This window comes from Pseudophryne corroboree, chromosome 1, assembly GCF_028390025.1.
Source record: "Pseudophryne corroboree isolate aPseCor3 chromosome 1, aPseCor3.hap2, whole genome shotgun sequence".
NCBI classification, from domain to species: Eukaryota; Metazoa; Chordata; class Amphibia; order Anura; family Myobatrachidae; genus Pseudophryne; species Pseudophryne corroboree.
Genome location: NC_086444.1, coordinates 795,203,255 through 795,221,711, shown reverse-complemented (window position 1 = coordinate 795,221,711; position 18,457 = coordinate 795,203,255). Strand labels below are relative to the sequence as shown.

General features: G+C 43.9%; 1 protein-coding gene across 1 annotated transcript in view; it reads left to right on the top strand.

Annotated features, from left to right (window-relative positions):
* MTTP (microsomal triglyceride transfer protein) overlaps positions 1-18,457 on the top strand; it is a 142,274-nt gene that overhangs the window by 102,052 nt on the left and 21,765 nt on the right. The window contains exons 11-14 of the mRNA XM_063918627.1: positions 3,297-3,509; positions 14,582-14,793; positions 15,955-16,052; positions 17,073-17,194. Of these exons, the coding sequence (XP_063774697.1) occupies positions 3,297-3,509; positions 14,582-14,793; positions 15,955-16,052; positions 17,073-17,194 (645 nt within the window). The remainder of the gene's footprint in view (positions 1-3,296; positions 3,510-14,581; positions 14,794-15,954; positions 16,053-17,072; positions 17,195-18,457) is intronic.

Genomic DNA, 18,457 nt, shown 5'->3' with positions numbered 1-18,457 from the left:
AGCCTGAGTCAGGTCATTCCCCTCATCAGGCTTTTGCAGAAGAAGCTGGAGACATTGAAGGAGGAGCTAACACGGAGCGATTCCGCTAGGCATGTGGGACTTGTGGATGGAGCCCTTAATTCGCTTAACAAGGATTCACGGGTGGTCAATCTGTTGAAATCAGAGCACTACATTTTGGCCACCGTGCTCGATCCTAGATTTAAAGCCTACCTTGGATCTCTCTTTCCGGCAGACACAAGTCTGCTGGGGTTGAAAGACCTGCTGGTGACAAAATTGTCAAGTCAAGCGGAACGCGACCTGTCAACATCTCCTTCTTCACATTCTCCCGCAACTGGGGGTGCGAGGAAAAGGCTCAGAATTCCGAGCCCACCCGCTGGCGGTGATGCAGGGCAGTCTGGAGCGACTGCTGATGCTGACATCTGGTCCGGACTGAAGGACCTGACAACGATTACGGACATGTCGTCTACTGTCACTGCATATGATTCTCTCAACATTGATAGAATGGTGGAGGATTATATGAGTGACCGCATCCAAGTAGGCACGTCACACAGTCCGTACTTATACTGGCAGGAAAAAGAGGCAATTTGGAGGCCCTTGCACAAACTGGCTTTATTCTACCTAAGTTGCCCTCCCACAAGTGTGTACTCCGAAAGAGTGTTTAGTGCCGCCGCTCACCTTGTCAGCAATCGGCGTACGAGGTTACATCCAGAAAATGTGGAGAAGATGATGTTCATTAAAATGAATTATAATCAATTCCTCCGCGGAGACATTGACCAGCAGCAATTGCCTCCACAAAGTACACAGGGAGCTGAGATGGTGGATTCCAGTGGGGACGAATTGATAATCTGTGAGGAGGGGGATGTACACGGTGATATATCGGAGGGTGATGATGAGGTGGACATCTTGCCTCTGTAGAGCCAGTTTGTGCAAGGAGAGATTAATTGCTTCTTTTTTGGGGGGGGTCCAAACCAACCCGTCATATCAGTCACAGTCGTGTGGCAGACCCTGTCACTGAAATGATGGGTTGGTTAAAGTGTGCATGTCCTGTTTTGTTTATACAACATAAGGGTGGGTGGGAGGGCCCAAGGACAATTCCATCTTGCACCTCTTTTTTCTTTTCTTTTTCTTTGCATCATGTGCTGATTGGGGAGGGTTTTTTGGAAGGGACATCCTGTGTGACACTGCAGTGCCACTCCTAAATGGGCCCGGTGTTTGTGTCGGCCACTAGGGTCGCTAATCTTACTCACACAGTCAGCTACCTCATTGCGCCTCTTTTTTTCTTTGCGTCATGTGCTGTTTGGGGAGGGTTTTTTGGAAGGGACATCCTGCGTGACACTGCAGTGCCACTCCTAGATGGGCCCGGTGTTTGTGTCGGCCACTAGGGTCGCTAATCTTACTCACACAGCTACCTCATTGCGCCTCTTTTTTTCTTTGCGTCATGTGCTGTTTGGGGAGGGTTTTTTGGAAGGGCCATCCTGCGTGACACTGCAGTGCCACTCCTAGATGGGCCCGGTGTTTGTGTCGGCCACTAGGGTCGCTAATCTTACTCACACAGCTACCTCATTGCGCCTCTTTTTTTCTTTGCGTCATGTGCTGTTTGGGGAGGGTTTTTTGGAAGGGACATCCTGCGTGACACTGCAGTGCCACTCCTAGATGGGCCCGGTGTTTGTGTCGGCCACTAGGGTCGCTTATCTTACTCACACAGCGACCTCGGTGCAAATTTTAGGACTAAAAATAATATTGTGAGGTGTGAGGTATTCAGAATAGACTGAAAATGAGTGTAAATTATGGTTTTTGAGGTTAATAATACTTTGGGATCAAAATGACCCCCAAATTCTATGATTTAAGCTGTTTTTTAGTGTTTTTTGAAAAAAACACCCGAATCCAAAACACACCCGAATCCGACAAAAAAAATTCGGTGAGGTTTTGCCAAAACGCGTTCGAACCCAAAACACGGCCGCGGAACCGAACCCAAAACCAAAACACAAAACCCGAAAAATTTCAGGCGCTCATCTCTAATCCATGCATGGATCAACGACCGTGTTGAAATCTCCCCCTAGGATTAAGTTCTGGCCGCCCCAGGACAAAACTCTCTGAAGGATATCTGCAAAAAAGAGATTGTTAGATCCAGTAGGTGCATATAAATTCAAAAAGGTATATATCACATTGTCAATAGAGACATCTAGGAGGATAAATCTGCCCTCGGGGTCGATATATTTTTTAAGGATGGAGAATTGGAGATTCTTATGAAAGAGGATGGCAACACCTCTGGTTTTATTGGTGTAAGGAGCAGATACGCATTCCCCAATCCAAGGGGCTCTCAATGACATAGGGGAATTATGCACCCAGTGTGTTTCTTGTAGGAGCACGACTTGAGGGGATAAGCGAGAGAGATGAGCAACCACCTTTTTGCGTTTAATGGGGCTATTGAGACCCTCCACATTCCAAGAAACTATATTAAAATCTAAAAGTGGGGTTGTCACCGGGGTTGAGGTCTGGGAAACAGCATGGTCAGCCATGCTATCCTACCCCCGTAGATGGAGAATAGAATATCAAAATCGTATAGGTGAAACGGTGCCCCCCCCCGTCCCAGTGAGCAAGGAGGGGCCAACCTATGGAGGATCGAGACACATTATCCCAGCAGGCAGAACAAACAGACAAAAATATCAAACTAACAGACATGAAACAATGGGAGGCAGAGCCTCCAGCATGCGCAAATAGCATGCCTAAATCATATCCCGAACACTGTGTGACCTACTGATTAAAGCAGTTGTAAAGAAAGCCAAATTTAAGTAAGGGTGGACAGTCAAGTGTCAGGGTGTGCAAAATGGGGCATCTACTTATTTTGATAACTTGGCCTCCAAAACCTAAATTTTGCTGGAATACAATTGAGCTTTACTATGAAACAAAAATTGTATGTTTTACTTTCATTGTCTGTTTTGCTTTTTGTTAATAGGTCTATAAATGATATACATCAAATATTGAAATGTCTTCATAAAGCACGGGTATTGGTTTTCTCTTAGTTTGAGTTCCTTAGCATAACTTTCACTCTTTCCCAGAATGATAAGATGCTATGAATTTTAGCAGAATATTTTATTAGCACCTCCAGACGAGCAATACACTGCATTTTGCACATGGAATGGAAACATTGGGGTTGTTACAGCATCTGTCAGGTGTGAGTTGGGGACATCTAAACATTATATAGTGTAAATGAGAGATAGGTGGTATGCTACAATGCATGGATACCTTACACAGTACTTTGTAATGTCACATAATTGGAATTGTTTACTTTACAGGCAGTTGTGGAAGCCAAGAAGTTAATCTTGGATGGTGTACAAAACGCAGATAAACCTTCTGATATCAAGACGTACCTTTTAGCCCTGAAAAATGCCAATCTGCCTGAGGGGATTCCTTTGCTGTTGAAATATTCAGAATCTGGGCAGGGGCCTGTCAGCAGCATTGCTATCAGTGCTCTACAGAAATGTGATATCTCGCTGGTCACTCATGAGGTAAATTACCATGAAGGCAGTTTGCATGCAGGGAACTTACATTTGCCACACATAACAATGAATGGGATGCTGAAAAAATGAGGAAGCAACTTTTTTCACACAAATAACATCCGACATATATAATGACTTTATAAAACATTGCTTTAATATATTTATTATATTACATGACCAGAACTATGTGGACACCAGAACATCACACCTACGTATATCTATATAATCCTGTTCATTATTTCATTCCAAAACCATGGATGTTAATGCTGTTGGACCTCCCTTTGTCCATTCTGCTGGGAAAGCTTTCCACTAGATTTGGCTGCAGGGGCTCAGACATATGATAATTAGTAGAGATGTGTGGCTGGCACTTTTCGTGTTTTGGTTTTGGTTTTGGATCTGGATGATTTTTGAAAAAAACATAAAAACAGCTAAAATCACAGAATTCGGGGTAATTTTGCTCCTACAGTATTATTAACCTCAAAAACATTAATTTCCACTCATTTCCAGTCTATTCTGAACACCTCACAATATTGTTTTTAGGCCTAAAAGTTGCACCGAGGTGGCTGTATGACTAAGCTAAGCGACACAAGTGTGCGGCACAAACACCTGGCCCATCTAGGAGTGGCACTGCAGTTGCAGACAAGATGGCACTATTCAAAAACTAGTCCCCAAACAGCACATGATGCAAAGAAGAAAAAGAGGTGCAATTAGGTAGCTGGATGGCCAAACTAAGCGACACAAGTGTGCGGCACAAACACCTGGCCCATCTAGGCCTGGCACTGCAGTGGCAGACAGGATGGCAGATTTAAAAAATAGGCCCCAAACAGCACATGATGCAAAGAAGAAAAAGAGGTGCAATGAGGTAGCAGGATGGCCAAACTAAGCGACACAAGTGTGCGGCACAAACACCTGGCCCATCTAGGAGTGGCACTGCAGTTACAGACAGGATGGCACTTAAAAAAACTAGTCCCCAAACAGCACATGATGCAAAGAAGAAAAAGAGGTGCAAGATGGAATTGTCCTTGGGCCCTCCCACCCACCCTTATTTTGTATAAACAGGACATGCACACTTTAACAAACCAATCATTTCAGCAACAGGGTCTGCCACACGTCTATGGCCTAAATGACTAGTTTGTTTGGGCCCCCACCAAAAAAGAAGCAATCAATCTCTCCTTGCACAAACTGGCTCTACAGAGGCAAGATGTCGACCTCATCCTCATCCTCCGATTCCTCACCCCTTTCACTGTGTAAATCCTCCTACACACAGAGTATTAATTCGTCCCCACTGGAATCCACCATCACAGGTCCATGTGTACTTTCTGGAGGCAATTGCTGGTAAAGGTCTTCCCGGAGGAATTTATAATTCATCTTGATGAACATCATCTTCTCCACATTTAGTGGAAGTAACCTACTACGCCGATCGCTGACAAGGTTACCGGCTGCACTAAACACTCTTTCGGAGTACACACTGGAGGGGGATGGGCAACTTAGGTAAAATAAAGCCAGTTTGTGCAAGGGCATCCAAATTGCCTCTTTTTCCTGCCAGTATACATACGGACTGTCTGACATGCCTACTTGGATGCTGTCACTCATATAACCCTCCACCATTCTTTCAATGGTGACAGAATCAGATGCAGTGACAGTAGACATGTCAGTAATCGTTGGAAGGTTCTTCAGTCCGGACCAGATGTCAGCTTTCGCTACTGACTGCCCTGCATCACCACCAGCAAGTGGGCTAGGAAATCTTATCCATTTCCTTGCGGCCCCAGGGGCGGGAGAAATTGAAGGATGAGTTGTTGACGGGATATGTTCCGCTTGAGTTGACAATTTACTAACCAGCAGGTCTTTGCACCTCTGCACACTTGTGTCTGCTGGAAAGAGAGATACAATGTAGGCTTTAAACCTAGGATCGAGCACGGTGGCCAAAATGTAGTGCTCTGATTTCAACAGATTGACCACCCTTGAATCCTGACAAAGCGAATGAAGGCTCCATCCACAAGTCCCACATACTTTCGCTCTTCCTTCAATTTCTCCAGCTGCTTCTGCAAAAGCGTGATGAGGGGAATGACCTGACTCAAGCTAGCAGTGTCTGAACTGACTTCACGTGTGGCAAGTTCGAAGGGTTGGAGAACCTTGCACAAGATGGAAATCATTCTCCACTGCGCTCGAATCAGGTGCACTACCCATCCATTGCCTATATCGTAGGTGGATGTATAGGCTTGAATGGCCTTTTGCTGCTCCTCCATCCTCTGAAGCATATAGAGTGTTGAATTCTACCTCGTTACAACCGCTTGCTTCAGTTGATGGCAGGGCAGGAGTGTTTGCTGGCGCTCCAGTCTTTGGCACGCAGTGGCAGAATGCCGAGAGTGGCCCGCAATTTTTCGGGCCACCGACAGCATCTCCTGCACACCCCTGTCATTTTTCAAAAAATTCTGCACCACCAAATTAATTGTATGTGCAAAACATGGGACATGCTGGAATTTGTCTAGATGTAATGCACGCACAATATTGGTGGCGTTGTCCGATATCATAAATCCCCAGGAGAGTCCAATTGGGGTAAGCCATTCTGCAATAATGTTCCTCAGTTTCCATAAGAGGTTGTCAGCTGTGTGCCTCTTACGGAAAGCGGTGATACATAGCGTAGCCTGCCTAGGAACGAGTTGGCATTTGCAAGATGCTGCTACTGGTGCCGCTGCTGTTGTTGTTGCTGCGGGAGGCAATACATCTACCCAGTGGGCTGTCACAGTCATATAGTACTTAGTCTGCCCTGTTCCACTTGTCCACATGTCCGTGGTAAAGTGGACACTGGATACAACCGCATTTTGTAGGACACTGGTGACTCTTTTTCTGACGTCTGTGTACATTCTCTGTATCGCCTGCCTAGAGAACTGGAACCTAGATGGGATTTGATACCGGGACACAGAAACTCAAACAATTCTCTAAGTCCCACTGAACTAATGGCTGATACCGGACCACGTCTAACACCAATATAGCTGTCAAGGCCTCAGTTATCCGCTTTGCAAAAGAATGACTGCTGTCATATTTCATCTTCCTCACAAAGGACTGTTGGACAGTCAATTGCTTACTGGAAGTAGTACAAGTGTTCTTCCGACTTCCCCTCTGGGATGACGATCGACTCCCAGCAGCAACAACAGCAGTGGCGGCAGCAACAGCAGGCATACAGCAACAGCAGGCATACCAGTCAAGGATCCTCCGGAGGAATCCCGGTTAGGAGAGGACTCCGCAGTCTTGACAGTGACATGGCCTGCAGGAATACTAACGTTCCTGACTGAGGAGCAAGTTGACGTTGAGGGAGTTGGTGGTGTGGCTTGCAGGAGAAGGGATTTATGTGTCAGTGGACTGCTTATGCTCTTACCCAAAGTTTCACAACTTAACACTGACTTATGATGAATGCGCTGCAGTTGACATATAAGGGAGGATGTTCCTAGGTGGTTAACATCCTTACCCCTACTTATTACAGATTGACAGAGGCAACAGATGGCTTGACACCTGTTGTCCGGATTTGTGGAGAAATAATTCCACACCGAAGAGGTGGCTTTTTTGGTAGTTTCACAGGCATCACAATGGGCTTTTTCATCCCATGGACAACAGGTGTCTCCCCCGGTGCCTGACTTAAACAAACCACATCACCATCAGAATCCTCATCGTCGACTTCCTCCTCAGCGCCAGCAACACCCATATCCTCATCCTGGTGTACTTCAATAGTGACATCTTCAATTTCAATATCAGGAACTGGACTGTGGGTGCTCCTTCCAGCACTTGCAGGGGGTGTGAAAATGGTGGAAGGAGCCACCTCTTCCCGTCCTGAGTTGGGCAGGTCAGGCATTGCACTCGAACTCTCCTTGAGGATATGTGATACCATCTCAGAACGCACAGTTCTTTTCTGTGCTCTTTCCAGCTTTACTCTTTTAATTTTTCTAGCAGGAGGATGAGGGCTTTCATCATCATGTGAAGCTGAATCACTAGCCATGAACATAGGCCAGGGCCTCAGCCGTTCCTTGCCACTCCGTGTCATAAATGGCATATTGGCAAGTTTACGTTTCTCCTCAGACGATTTAAATTTATTTATTTTTTTGTTCTTTTTACTGAACTTTGGCTTTTTGGATTTTACATGCCCTCTACTATCACATTGGGCATCGGCCTTGGCAGACAACGTTGATGGCATTTCATTGTTTATGTCATGGCTAGTGGCAGCAGCTTCAGCACTAGGAGGGAGTGGTTCTTGATCTTTCCCTATTTTATCCTCCAAATTTTTGTTCTCCATTATTTTTTGGGAGTTATATAAGACAATATGTGGCACAAGAATGACTGGAATGACTGATGGCCAGGACACTAACACTGGTCTGATGCAGCACAACACGACAACACTGTAAGGGATGTTGTTGTTGTTGTTGTTGTTGTTGTTATTATTATTATTATTATTATTATTATTATTATTATTATACGGCAGCAGTGGACATATAGCAGCAGCGTATACCACTGTGACTGCCTGGTCACTGGAATGACTGATGGCCAAGACACTACCACTAGTCTGATGCAACAGAACACAGCAACACTGTAAGGGACTTGTTGTTGTTATTATTATTATTATTATAATACGGCAGCAGTGGACATATAGCAGCAGCATATACCACTGTGACTGCCTGGTCACTGGAATGACTGATGACCAGGACACTACCACTAGTTTGACGTAGCACAACACAACAACACTGAAAGGGACTTATACAGCTACACTGGATATATGGCAGCAGAGGACACCACCACTGTGACTGGTCACTGGACTGATGCTGCACAAGACACTTCCCCTGGTCTAATGCAGGACAACACAGCACCACTGAAAGTGACTTATACAGCTACACTGGATATTTAGCAGCAGAGGACACCGCCACTGTGACTGGTCACTGGACTGAAGCTGCACAAGACACTTCCCCTGGTCTAATGCAGGACAACACAGCACCACTGAAAGTGACTTATACAGCTACACTGGATATTTAGCAGCAGAGGACACCACCACTGTGACTGGTCACTGGACTGAAGCTGCACAAGAGACTACCCCTGGTCTGATGCAAGACAACACAGCAAAAATGCAAGGGACTTATACAGCAGCCAGCAGTACTGGGAAAATATAGCAGCAGAGGACACCAACACTGTGACTGCTGAACTGATGCAGCACAATACACTGACTACACAGGACTGAGCAGCACAACACAGCACAAGACTCGCCACCGCACTTTCCCGCCCACACAGACACTGAGGACATGTCCTCTCAATACACTCTCCGAGACTGGAGTGAAAATGGCCGCGACGCGCAGCTCCTTATATGGAATCCAAATCCCGCAAGAATCTGACAGCGGGATGATGACGTTTTGCCTTGTTCGGGTTTCCGAGTCAGGCGGGAAAACCTGTGCCTGACTCGGATCCGGACTCGGGTAGGGAGGTTTGGTAGGGTTCGGATCTCAGGGATCCGAACCCACTCATCTCTAATAATTAGTAAGGTCAGGCACTAATGTTCAGTGATACGGTTCAGCATTCCTATTCCTCCAAAGGTGTTTGATGGGGTACAGATCAGGGTTGTAGCATTAAGTGTTTCCTTCACTGAAGCTAAAGACCCCAGGCCAAACCATGAAAAACTGTCTCAGACTATTATTTCTCCTTCACCCAAATTTATGGTTACAGTACACTTTTAGGCAGTAAGCATTCACATAGGGCCACCAAACACAGAATCAGAATGCTAGATAGTAAAGTGACATTCATCACTCCAGGGAACTTGTTTTCACTGCTGCAGAATCCAGTGGCAGTGTGCTTTCCAAGCAACATTTGGTGTTCTACAGGGCAATATGAGGCTTGTGTGCAATCTGCTTGATGATAAAAGCATAAGTAATTAAGCTTGAACAGTTCTTGTGCTGAAGTTGCTTCCAGAGATAGCTTGAAACTCCCTAGTGAGTGTTGCAGACAAAGACAGACATTTTTCCCCATTCCATAGTAACAGTACTTACAACATTAGACAGAGTAAGCTCTATGACAGTGCCACGTTGAACGCCCCTGAACTCTTTAATATGGGCCGTTCTACTGCTAATGTTTTATTATGAAGAATGCACGGCTGTATGCTTGCTATTATGCACCTGACATGGGGGTTTCCCTGAATAGACCACACACACTAATGAGAAAGGTTGTCTATATTCTCTAGGTCTAGGAAGTACCATTAGATGAATGTGTCAAAAGTAGTCATTTTATAGATATGGAAAGTACTGATCTTCAAAATTTTGTGTCAGCAGCTTGGTACTATGTGCAAATATTTGCATATATTTTTAAATTAAAGCTACATGTAGAGACTCCTTTTGTTTCACCTGCAACAGTGAGTAGTGTGTATCTATCCCTTACAGCCTGGAGACATTTGAATGTAAAATGTGTCAGAGTCTACTGCATGTGTGCGGTTATCCAGGAACATGTCATCTGCACTATGTTACTAAATACTGCTCTACTGCGCAAGCGCAATTCTCTGGGAAAATGGCTATAGCTCCATTTTCATGTGATTTCTGTCTGCTGCCCTGGCTGAGGCTGGACTCCGGAGATGTAAGTATAATTATATGGGGGCAGTGTGTGGCCCCATGGACCCAGGGGCCCATATGCACCACACACCCTGCAACCATTACAGGTAGGCCAGTGGGAGAGTGGTTCATCAGAATAAATTGACAATGCATATGCTTCCACTTTATGGTTATACTAAAGTGGGTACTGTGGGTTCTCTCAGAGCTGTATTCATGACCCATGTCTGCCCCTTTATTTGAGCTTCTTGTCTCTTCTTCTCCTTTAAATTTCTGTCTCCTTTCTTTACGATGATGATGATGATGATGATGATTATTATTACTACTACTACAGTATTTACCTAAAATGATAAGGTTTATAATAGCTTTCACACTCTAGATTAGTGTGCAGATACTTACTCATTTCGGAAATGATTTCAATGATTTCTTCCTGTATCTGGAACTAAATATAAGAATTAAAAATTAGACCAAAAAATTTGACCAAAAAAAAAGTGCTCATACTGCATATCCCACAATACTATTTACAAATAATACAATTATGAACATCATACAAGAGGTAGACATAAAAACAAACCATAAACACAAAGCACGACAGTAAACATTGCGGAAGTACAAAGTATACATAGAAACACTGCAATAAATTCAATGGGGAAAGGCTATGGCAACTGGCTGTAGCTAGAGTCAGCAGACAGTGGTGGGCAACAGCAGAAGGCACAACTACTCTAAATGATCTTGTACCCATGGTGCTAGCGAGCGGACAGTATCACAGTCACTGAAAGGGAGAAGGAGACAAAATACAAGGAACACTGGTGGTAAAGATAGTGCAAAGGAAGAATTAGAGGGTAGAAGGACTCCTCAACATTCTGTATTTCACAGGAAAGAGGTAAACAGTTGGGGGGTAAATTTGGATGGAGACAAGGTGGATAAGAGGGGGAATGAGCCAGAAGTTGGTGGGCTTTATTAAAAAGGTGTGTTTAAATCTGGGGAGAATGTAAGAAAGTTTGTATTGGCAAATGGAGTGCAACCAACGGCAGTACATCCATATTTCTCCAGCGAGAGTTTATGCTATGACAGACTCTACATATCTGCTAAACAGGCCACGTCCATAAAGAAAGAGTAAGAGAGCTTAAGATGTTATTTGCAGTTCAGCTATGAATACCAGTGTGTGATCCTTATTGCTATTTTACTACAAGAACAGAGCAATTTAATGGTGTACCTGAGCTAACAATTTAATAATGTACCTAAACCTGTTTCCTTGACATGACGTAATTACCATACACCTCAGCAAATTTATGGAATTACACTGCGCTCAACCCCAATTTTAGGTTGTATAAGAAATATATGGGTTTGTAAAATAATGCAATGATGAATATTTTGCATAAATGTATTTATTAAATCAAATGTGCAGCAGCTGTTGTTTAATTAGCAGCTCTGAGTCTCTGACAGGTGAATCGTCCAAATGACCCTGGTGTTCGTGCTGTGATGTTAGTGATTTTATCAAGCACTATGTGAATTGTCCAAGGGTGCAATTGCTCGTTCCTATCAATTTGGGTTATCCAAAGAAAAAAAGAGAAAAAAAAAGTCCTTATTTAAAACCAGATCGCAGCGTCCCGCTGATCTGTATATGTATATGTGGTGCACTTGAAGGGATGGAGGCCGTGCTGGGTGTGCAGTAATGACAGCTTATGGAGGTGTAATGAAAGGGGGACTCCGGACTGGTCCTCCGTCCCCTTACTCCTGCCGCCGACGTTGTGACTGTGATCGGTCACACGCCGGAGGCCGGTCAGCCCGGGTTCGGTGCCTGTCTTGGGGGGGCGGGATGTGTGCACGACGGCAGCTCTCAGAGTGGCTCGTTGCCGCACACCCTCCGCCTACGGAGACTCACCTTGTTTCTCTTCCTCCGTTGCTCCCCGCATCCAGCATGGGCTTCCTCCCTCAGATGACTCTCTGCAGTTCGTTAATTATGATCACTTCCTGGTCTTCAGTCACGTGACCGGGTGTCATCTCGGGTGCCACTGCTCCGTCCTCTTCGTAGCGCTGATGTTAGTCGTGGTTCTGTGGTGCTCCAACGCGTTTTGGCCCTTAGGGGCCTTCCTCTGGGAGACACTCTTCTCCCAGAGGAAGGCCCCTAAGGGCCGAAAAGTGTTGGAGAACCACAGAACACCACAGAACCACGACTAACATCAGCAATACGAAGAGGATGGAGCAGTGGCACCCAAGATGACACCCGGTCACATGACTGAAGACCAGGAAGTGATCACAGTTAACGAACTGCAGAGAGTCATCTGAGGGAGGAAGCTCCTGCTGGATGCGGGGAGCGACAGAGGAAGAGAAACAAGGTGAGTCTCCGTAGGCGGAGGGTGTGCGGCAACGAGCCGCTCTGAGAGCTGCCGTCATGCACACATCTCCCCCCCCCCCAAGACAGGCACCGAACCCGGGCTGACTGGCCTCCGGCGTGTAACCGATCACAGTCACAACGTCGGCGGCAGGAGTAAGGGGACGGAGGACCAGTCCGGAGTCCCCCTTTCATTACACCTCCATAAGCTGTCATTACTGCACACCCAGCACGGCCTCCATCCCTTCAAGTGCACCACATATACAGATCAGCGGGACGCTGCGATCTGGTTTTAAATAAGGACTTTTTTTTTCTCTTTTTTTCTTTGGATAACCCAAATTGATAGGAACGAGCAATTGCACCCTTGGACAATTCACATAGTGCTTGATAAAATCACTAACATCACAGCACAAACACCAGGGTCATTTGGACGATTCACCTGTCAGAGACTCAGAGCTGCTAATTAAACAACAGCTGCTGCACATAAATACATTTATGCAAAATATACATCATTGCATTATTTGACAAACCCATATATTTCTTATACAACCTAAAATCGGGATTGAGCGCAGTGTAATTCCATTTTCTGTTACATTCATTCTTAACAAGGAGGACCGACTTGTTACACACTAGCAGCACTGCCCGTAACACAGTGCACCTCAGTGCGCAGTCCGCCCACAAATTGTTCCTAAGCAAATTTATGAATTTCAGCTGCTGGTGATTAGTTGCAGAAATCTGATTACACTACGCACCTCAATGTTTGACCATGTCTCCACAAGCCCCGACATCTTACACCTGATGTTGGGACAGTATGACTCATATGAGGCGCAGTCTAATGGCCATGAGGGGAAGCAGTGGTTTACTTGCTCTGACCTAGTTGCAAATAAGAATGTAATAGAGAACATTACACATGTGAGAGGTCTTGTTACCTTACTTATTGAACCACCCTCATATATGGGCAAATGTATGAAGTGTTTTCTCCAACAAAAAGGGTTATTTCTCCAAAATGTTTTAAAAGGAAGACATTGGGCAAACCAGATTTCTCCAGCATCAGCTGTGGCTTCTGTTCTCCAAAACCAGCAATGAGCGTTTCATAACTTTTCCCCAAACACATATCACTGTCTGAGAATGGCGCCGACTGTTACAATACCAACCCTAGCATCCCAACAGGGGCACCATACCACCGTCGGTATACTGGCGAGGTAGGTGTCATGGACACCCATAGAGGGAAAATAGAACCTGTGGCGAGCGTAGCGCGCCACCGAGCCCACAGCATGGCGACCACAGCGAGCCTGCAAGGGGCTTTGTTGTGCTCGCCCCCCTGCCGGCATTTTACCGCTAGGGATGCCGATATCGATATACTGACATTCGGCACCCCGAGCGGCAGTAAATCATACCGAACCCATTGTCAGTTACCAGTCCCTCCGCCACCATAATAAGCTCTTGTAGTATTTCCAAATTTCGCAGCCTCTCAGGAATATTCTGTATTGTACCAGAACTAGGCTGATGCAATACAGACGGAGCGGAACATCTATCACTGGTGAGGTGAGTTCCCATAACACCTTTCTGATGACTCTCTTAATAATACATTTCAGTGCTAAGATATACTGCATCACTGCTGAGATTCAGACTGTATGAAGTGCTGAGAAAAGGGGCATGTTAATACATTGTGTCCTGTGCATTATTGTACAGGGAATCGTTGCTAACATTCTTCCAATGATCTGTTAAGAGACAACACTACAAAGTTATGTCCTTACTCAGTGTCGGACTGGGACATGAAGAGCCCACCGGGGGGAATGCAGTGATAGGGGCCAATACTTAAGGGTGTGGTCAGCCTACAAAGGGTGTGTGGCCAGCCTCTACAAAGGCTTGAAATACACAATAGTCTAGTGCAGTGTAATGCGACATATCTACCATGTATAATACAAGTGCACAGTCTGGAACCTGATCTCTAGAGGAAGGAGTGGGCACTCAGGCAGTGGGGCCTACCGGTGGTTTCCCTGGTACCCCTATGGGCCAGTCCGACCCTGTCCTTACTTTTTTACTGTTTTTTTCAACCCTGTGTGTACAAGTCCTAATCTAAAGCTCCTAGTGTCTGATTTGTGACTTAAATGTGCACATTTGATATTTAGTTCATACAAGTTAATCAGTTTACATATGTTCTTTGCGTCTTACACAAGGTGAAAAAGATCATGAACAGGATCTACCATCAGAATTATAAGATACATGAGAAGACAGTGAGAACATCTGCAGCAGATATAATACTGAACAACAAACCTACTTACATGGAAGTTAAAAACCTGCTTCTTTCTATTGGGGAGCTCTCACCAGAGATGAACAAGTATATGCTCTCTGTCTTCCAAGACATTCTTCATTTTCAGCTGCCAGCCAGGTACACAGCATTTCACATTGATTGGTGACCGTTAAAAATATGATACTTATTAGGTATATATTACTGGTATATAAACAGTGTAGGAACTACTGTGCACTTCCAATGTAATCAATATGCACGCACTGATATTGTGATGAGGGTTTTTAAATGAAGGGTTGTAGTGGGGGCGGAACATTTCACTCCACCTCATTCTGTTACGGCAATCTGTAGATGGCGATAAGAGAATAAGTATTGCGGTAATACAGGTACTTCTGTAATACTTGTTATACAGGACTTCCAATGCAAGTGCTTGGATAGCATGCAGTCATTATGTTGACTTTTAGAATGTCCACACCAGAATGTTTTCATGAACAGAATGTTGACCTTGACAATGCCGACATGAGCCTACTGTTGACTTATCGTTACTTAATTACTGTGGTTTCATTTGACACCAACCAATTGAGAAAATTAGATTTTTGTTTAGTGGAATATTTTCAGAAATTGTGACAAAATGATTGCTGTAATGCTTCTACAATGTCCCTATAGATACACACAACTGTATCTATTACCTGTGCTCAGAGTCATACAACCCCAGCTTTAGACATTCAGACCATGTTGACTTTGTGGGTCGAGCACCTGAATGATTGCTGACATTCTGAATATTGACATTTTATACCTGTACAATCCCCGTTTTAAAAACCCACCTTTGCAAATCCTTGTTAGTATTGAAGGACCAAAACAACCTGCTTAAGTCTGCTAGCAAACTAAAGCTTGTTCTTAATTTATGTACAAAGATCTATAAAATGACATATTGTTTTACTCAGTGCTATTTTTCAGAAGGAACCAACAGGAACTCAGTTCCCGAACCTCTCATTAACTATGACATAACCAGGAACTGGGTTCCTGAACCTGTCCTGGGCCAAAATTTATTTTTCATTGGATAACTTTTGTATTAAAGTGCATTTTCAGTGTCTACCTATCTATCTATCTATCTATCTATCTATCTATCTATCTATCTATCTATCTTTTTTTTAATGGCTCCACTCCCGGACCTGTAGTTCCTGAACCTACAGTATTTTTTGAGAAAAATAGTACTTGTTTTACTTACAAAATGTGTACATTTACATATTGCTTTATTGTTTCCAATGCAAGCCTTATGCATATTTTGTTGTCTTCTTTCAGTAAGGTCATTCAGGAAGTTTTGAAAGATATGAAGGTTCATAACTATGATCGTTTTTCTAAGTCTGGATCCTCATCTGCTTATTCTGGATATGTGATACGTATGTATTGCGATTACAGTTGTTTGTGAAGTTGCACATGTCTCTTCTGTAACAGATGTGTTCTCATACACTGTGGCTTTAGACGTGCCAAACAGCTCCTCACAGCATATCAGGTCCAAGGTGTCTCAGCCACAATGAGCATCTCAAGGGGGGATGTAATGAAGTCTGAGTTTGTCGGCCGCACGGGATGCGGGCAGTCGCAGACTTTTTTTAAAGGGGTAATCATGTACAAGGCATGGTTTAGCCTTGTACATGATTGCCCCTTTAAAAAAAAAGTCTGAATTCGTCCAGCATCCCGCACGACCGCCGAACGGACTTCATTACATCCCGCCCAGAATGTGCGTCTTATTCACAGATATAAGGACTAAAGCAGCGACAAAACTACTTTGCTAGATTACACTGATCAATTTGATGTGTGACATTTGTACATCTGTGCGAATGAGTCTGAATCTGTGTACTAAGTGCTACGATGCAGTGGCCATGGCTTTTTCTCAGGTCAAGTTCAATGTTGCTTCATCTGGGACCTTGTATATGTTTATACTTAATTCCTCTGTATGTCTTTACATCTACACACCTCAAGCATAAAACCTAAATTTATAACTTGAAAAAAAGCTTTAACTACAGGACACACAATCTCTAAGTAGTTCTACAAACACCAGCAGGAAAGAACAATCATGGGCTGTCAGTGCATGCTGGGGCTTATAGTATCATAAGTACTTGTGCTATGTTTTCCCTGGTACCTACCTGACAGAGTTACCAGGAGGCTCACAGTGCTACTCAGGTGTGCTGGGGCCCAAACCTTTCCTTTTCCTTATTCTTTCCTTCCCTTCCCATTCCCTCTTATCATAGAAAAAGTTGTCTGGGATAGTTTGCATGATATGTTAGGGCTGAGACTATGCACACTACTGAGTCCACATGCACACATACACACCTACAGTGATAACCTTTATACATTGGTCTCAAACACACGCCATCTATACACTAATGATGAACACTTATGGTTATGTTTCCCTCCTTTAGGTGGCTCTGACTCAGCAACAACATACAGTCTTGATATCCTCTATTCCGGATCTGGCATCATGAGGAGAAGCAACATGGATACCTTTGTCTATTCCAAAAACACAGAACTGCACGCTATTCAGGTAATCAGATACACATACAACTTAATTATCCACCACAAATAGCCTACTAAGAATTTTCACTGGTCATGTGCCTCGTCCTTTAGATCCTGTCCTATGTACTAAGAACTTCCCTTAAGATCTGTAGCCTGACATGTTATATTTCATGCTAAATTAGCACCTCGACAGCTGTCTGTTTCTGACATCTAGCCCAAGACTTAGCAAAGTGCATGTATGACAGGTTCTGATGAGAAAGCAAATTGTTTGTTAACCAGACTTGTGCAGGAGAACTCTGCCTCCTTGTAATCACAAAAATTTGAAGCCCAATTTTCCCAACAGTATATGAATGTATTAGTAATATGAACAATTCACTACTATGCAATATAAAGTGTTAGTATTATTTATAATATTATGTTTCTAATACTAGTACATGTCTCTTACATCCATGGGAGTATATTTATGAAGCACCTGGTTATAAAACCCGTTACTTCTGATCATGTTTATCGCCAATATTTAAAAGAACAATGCTTTTACTAGCCATGAAAAAGGTTTGCTAGTAAAAGCATTGCCTTTTAAATAACGCTTCTTATGTAGATTCTTAGGTCTAGGGGTATAGTAATTGTGATAAAAAGTCAATGTTTGCATCCAGAGATACCTGATAAACCGAAGGATTGATTATGTCACTCTTTATTAAATCGGAAATTAAAACACAAACTGGTGTACAGTATGTCCAACTGTGAATCCGCCACAATATTTTTAAAACATAAAAGGAATCATTGAAATAACATTTGATCCATATGGCATGATTTATAGAGTTCAATACTTAAAAGAGAAAGGACTCCCAAATATCTAGTGTCTATAAAACTATGGGGTGTATTCAATTGTTGTCGGAAATGTCGTCTTGTTGGAAAGACGGCAGTTTCTGACTTTTTCAGGTCGAATAGTGATTCGACCTATTCAATGGGGTTGCCATTTTCCGACAGGAAAACACGTGGATCGGGCGGATTAGCCCCGGATCCACAAGTTTTGTCGGATTTGCAAGCAAATCCGACAGCTTTTAGCCCCGTTTTCGACTATGTCAATCCGACTTAAAAAAGTAGCCTGTCGGATTTAGAATCACTGATACACAAATATAGAATAAGATTTGTACAAGGACTTGATCCTAAATGACTCTAATCCAGAGTTTTCCAAACTCTGCCAATATAGTCCAGGATTTAAGGATATCTATGCTTGAGCACAAGTGGCATAATTAGTACCCTTAGTCAATTTGATTTAACCATCTGGATT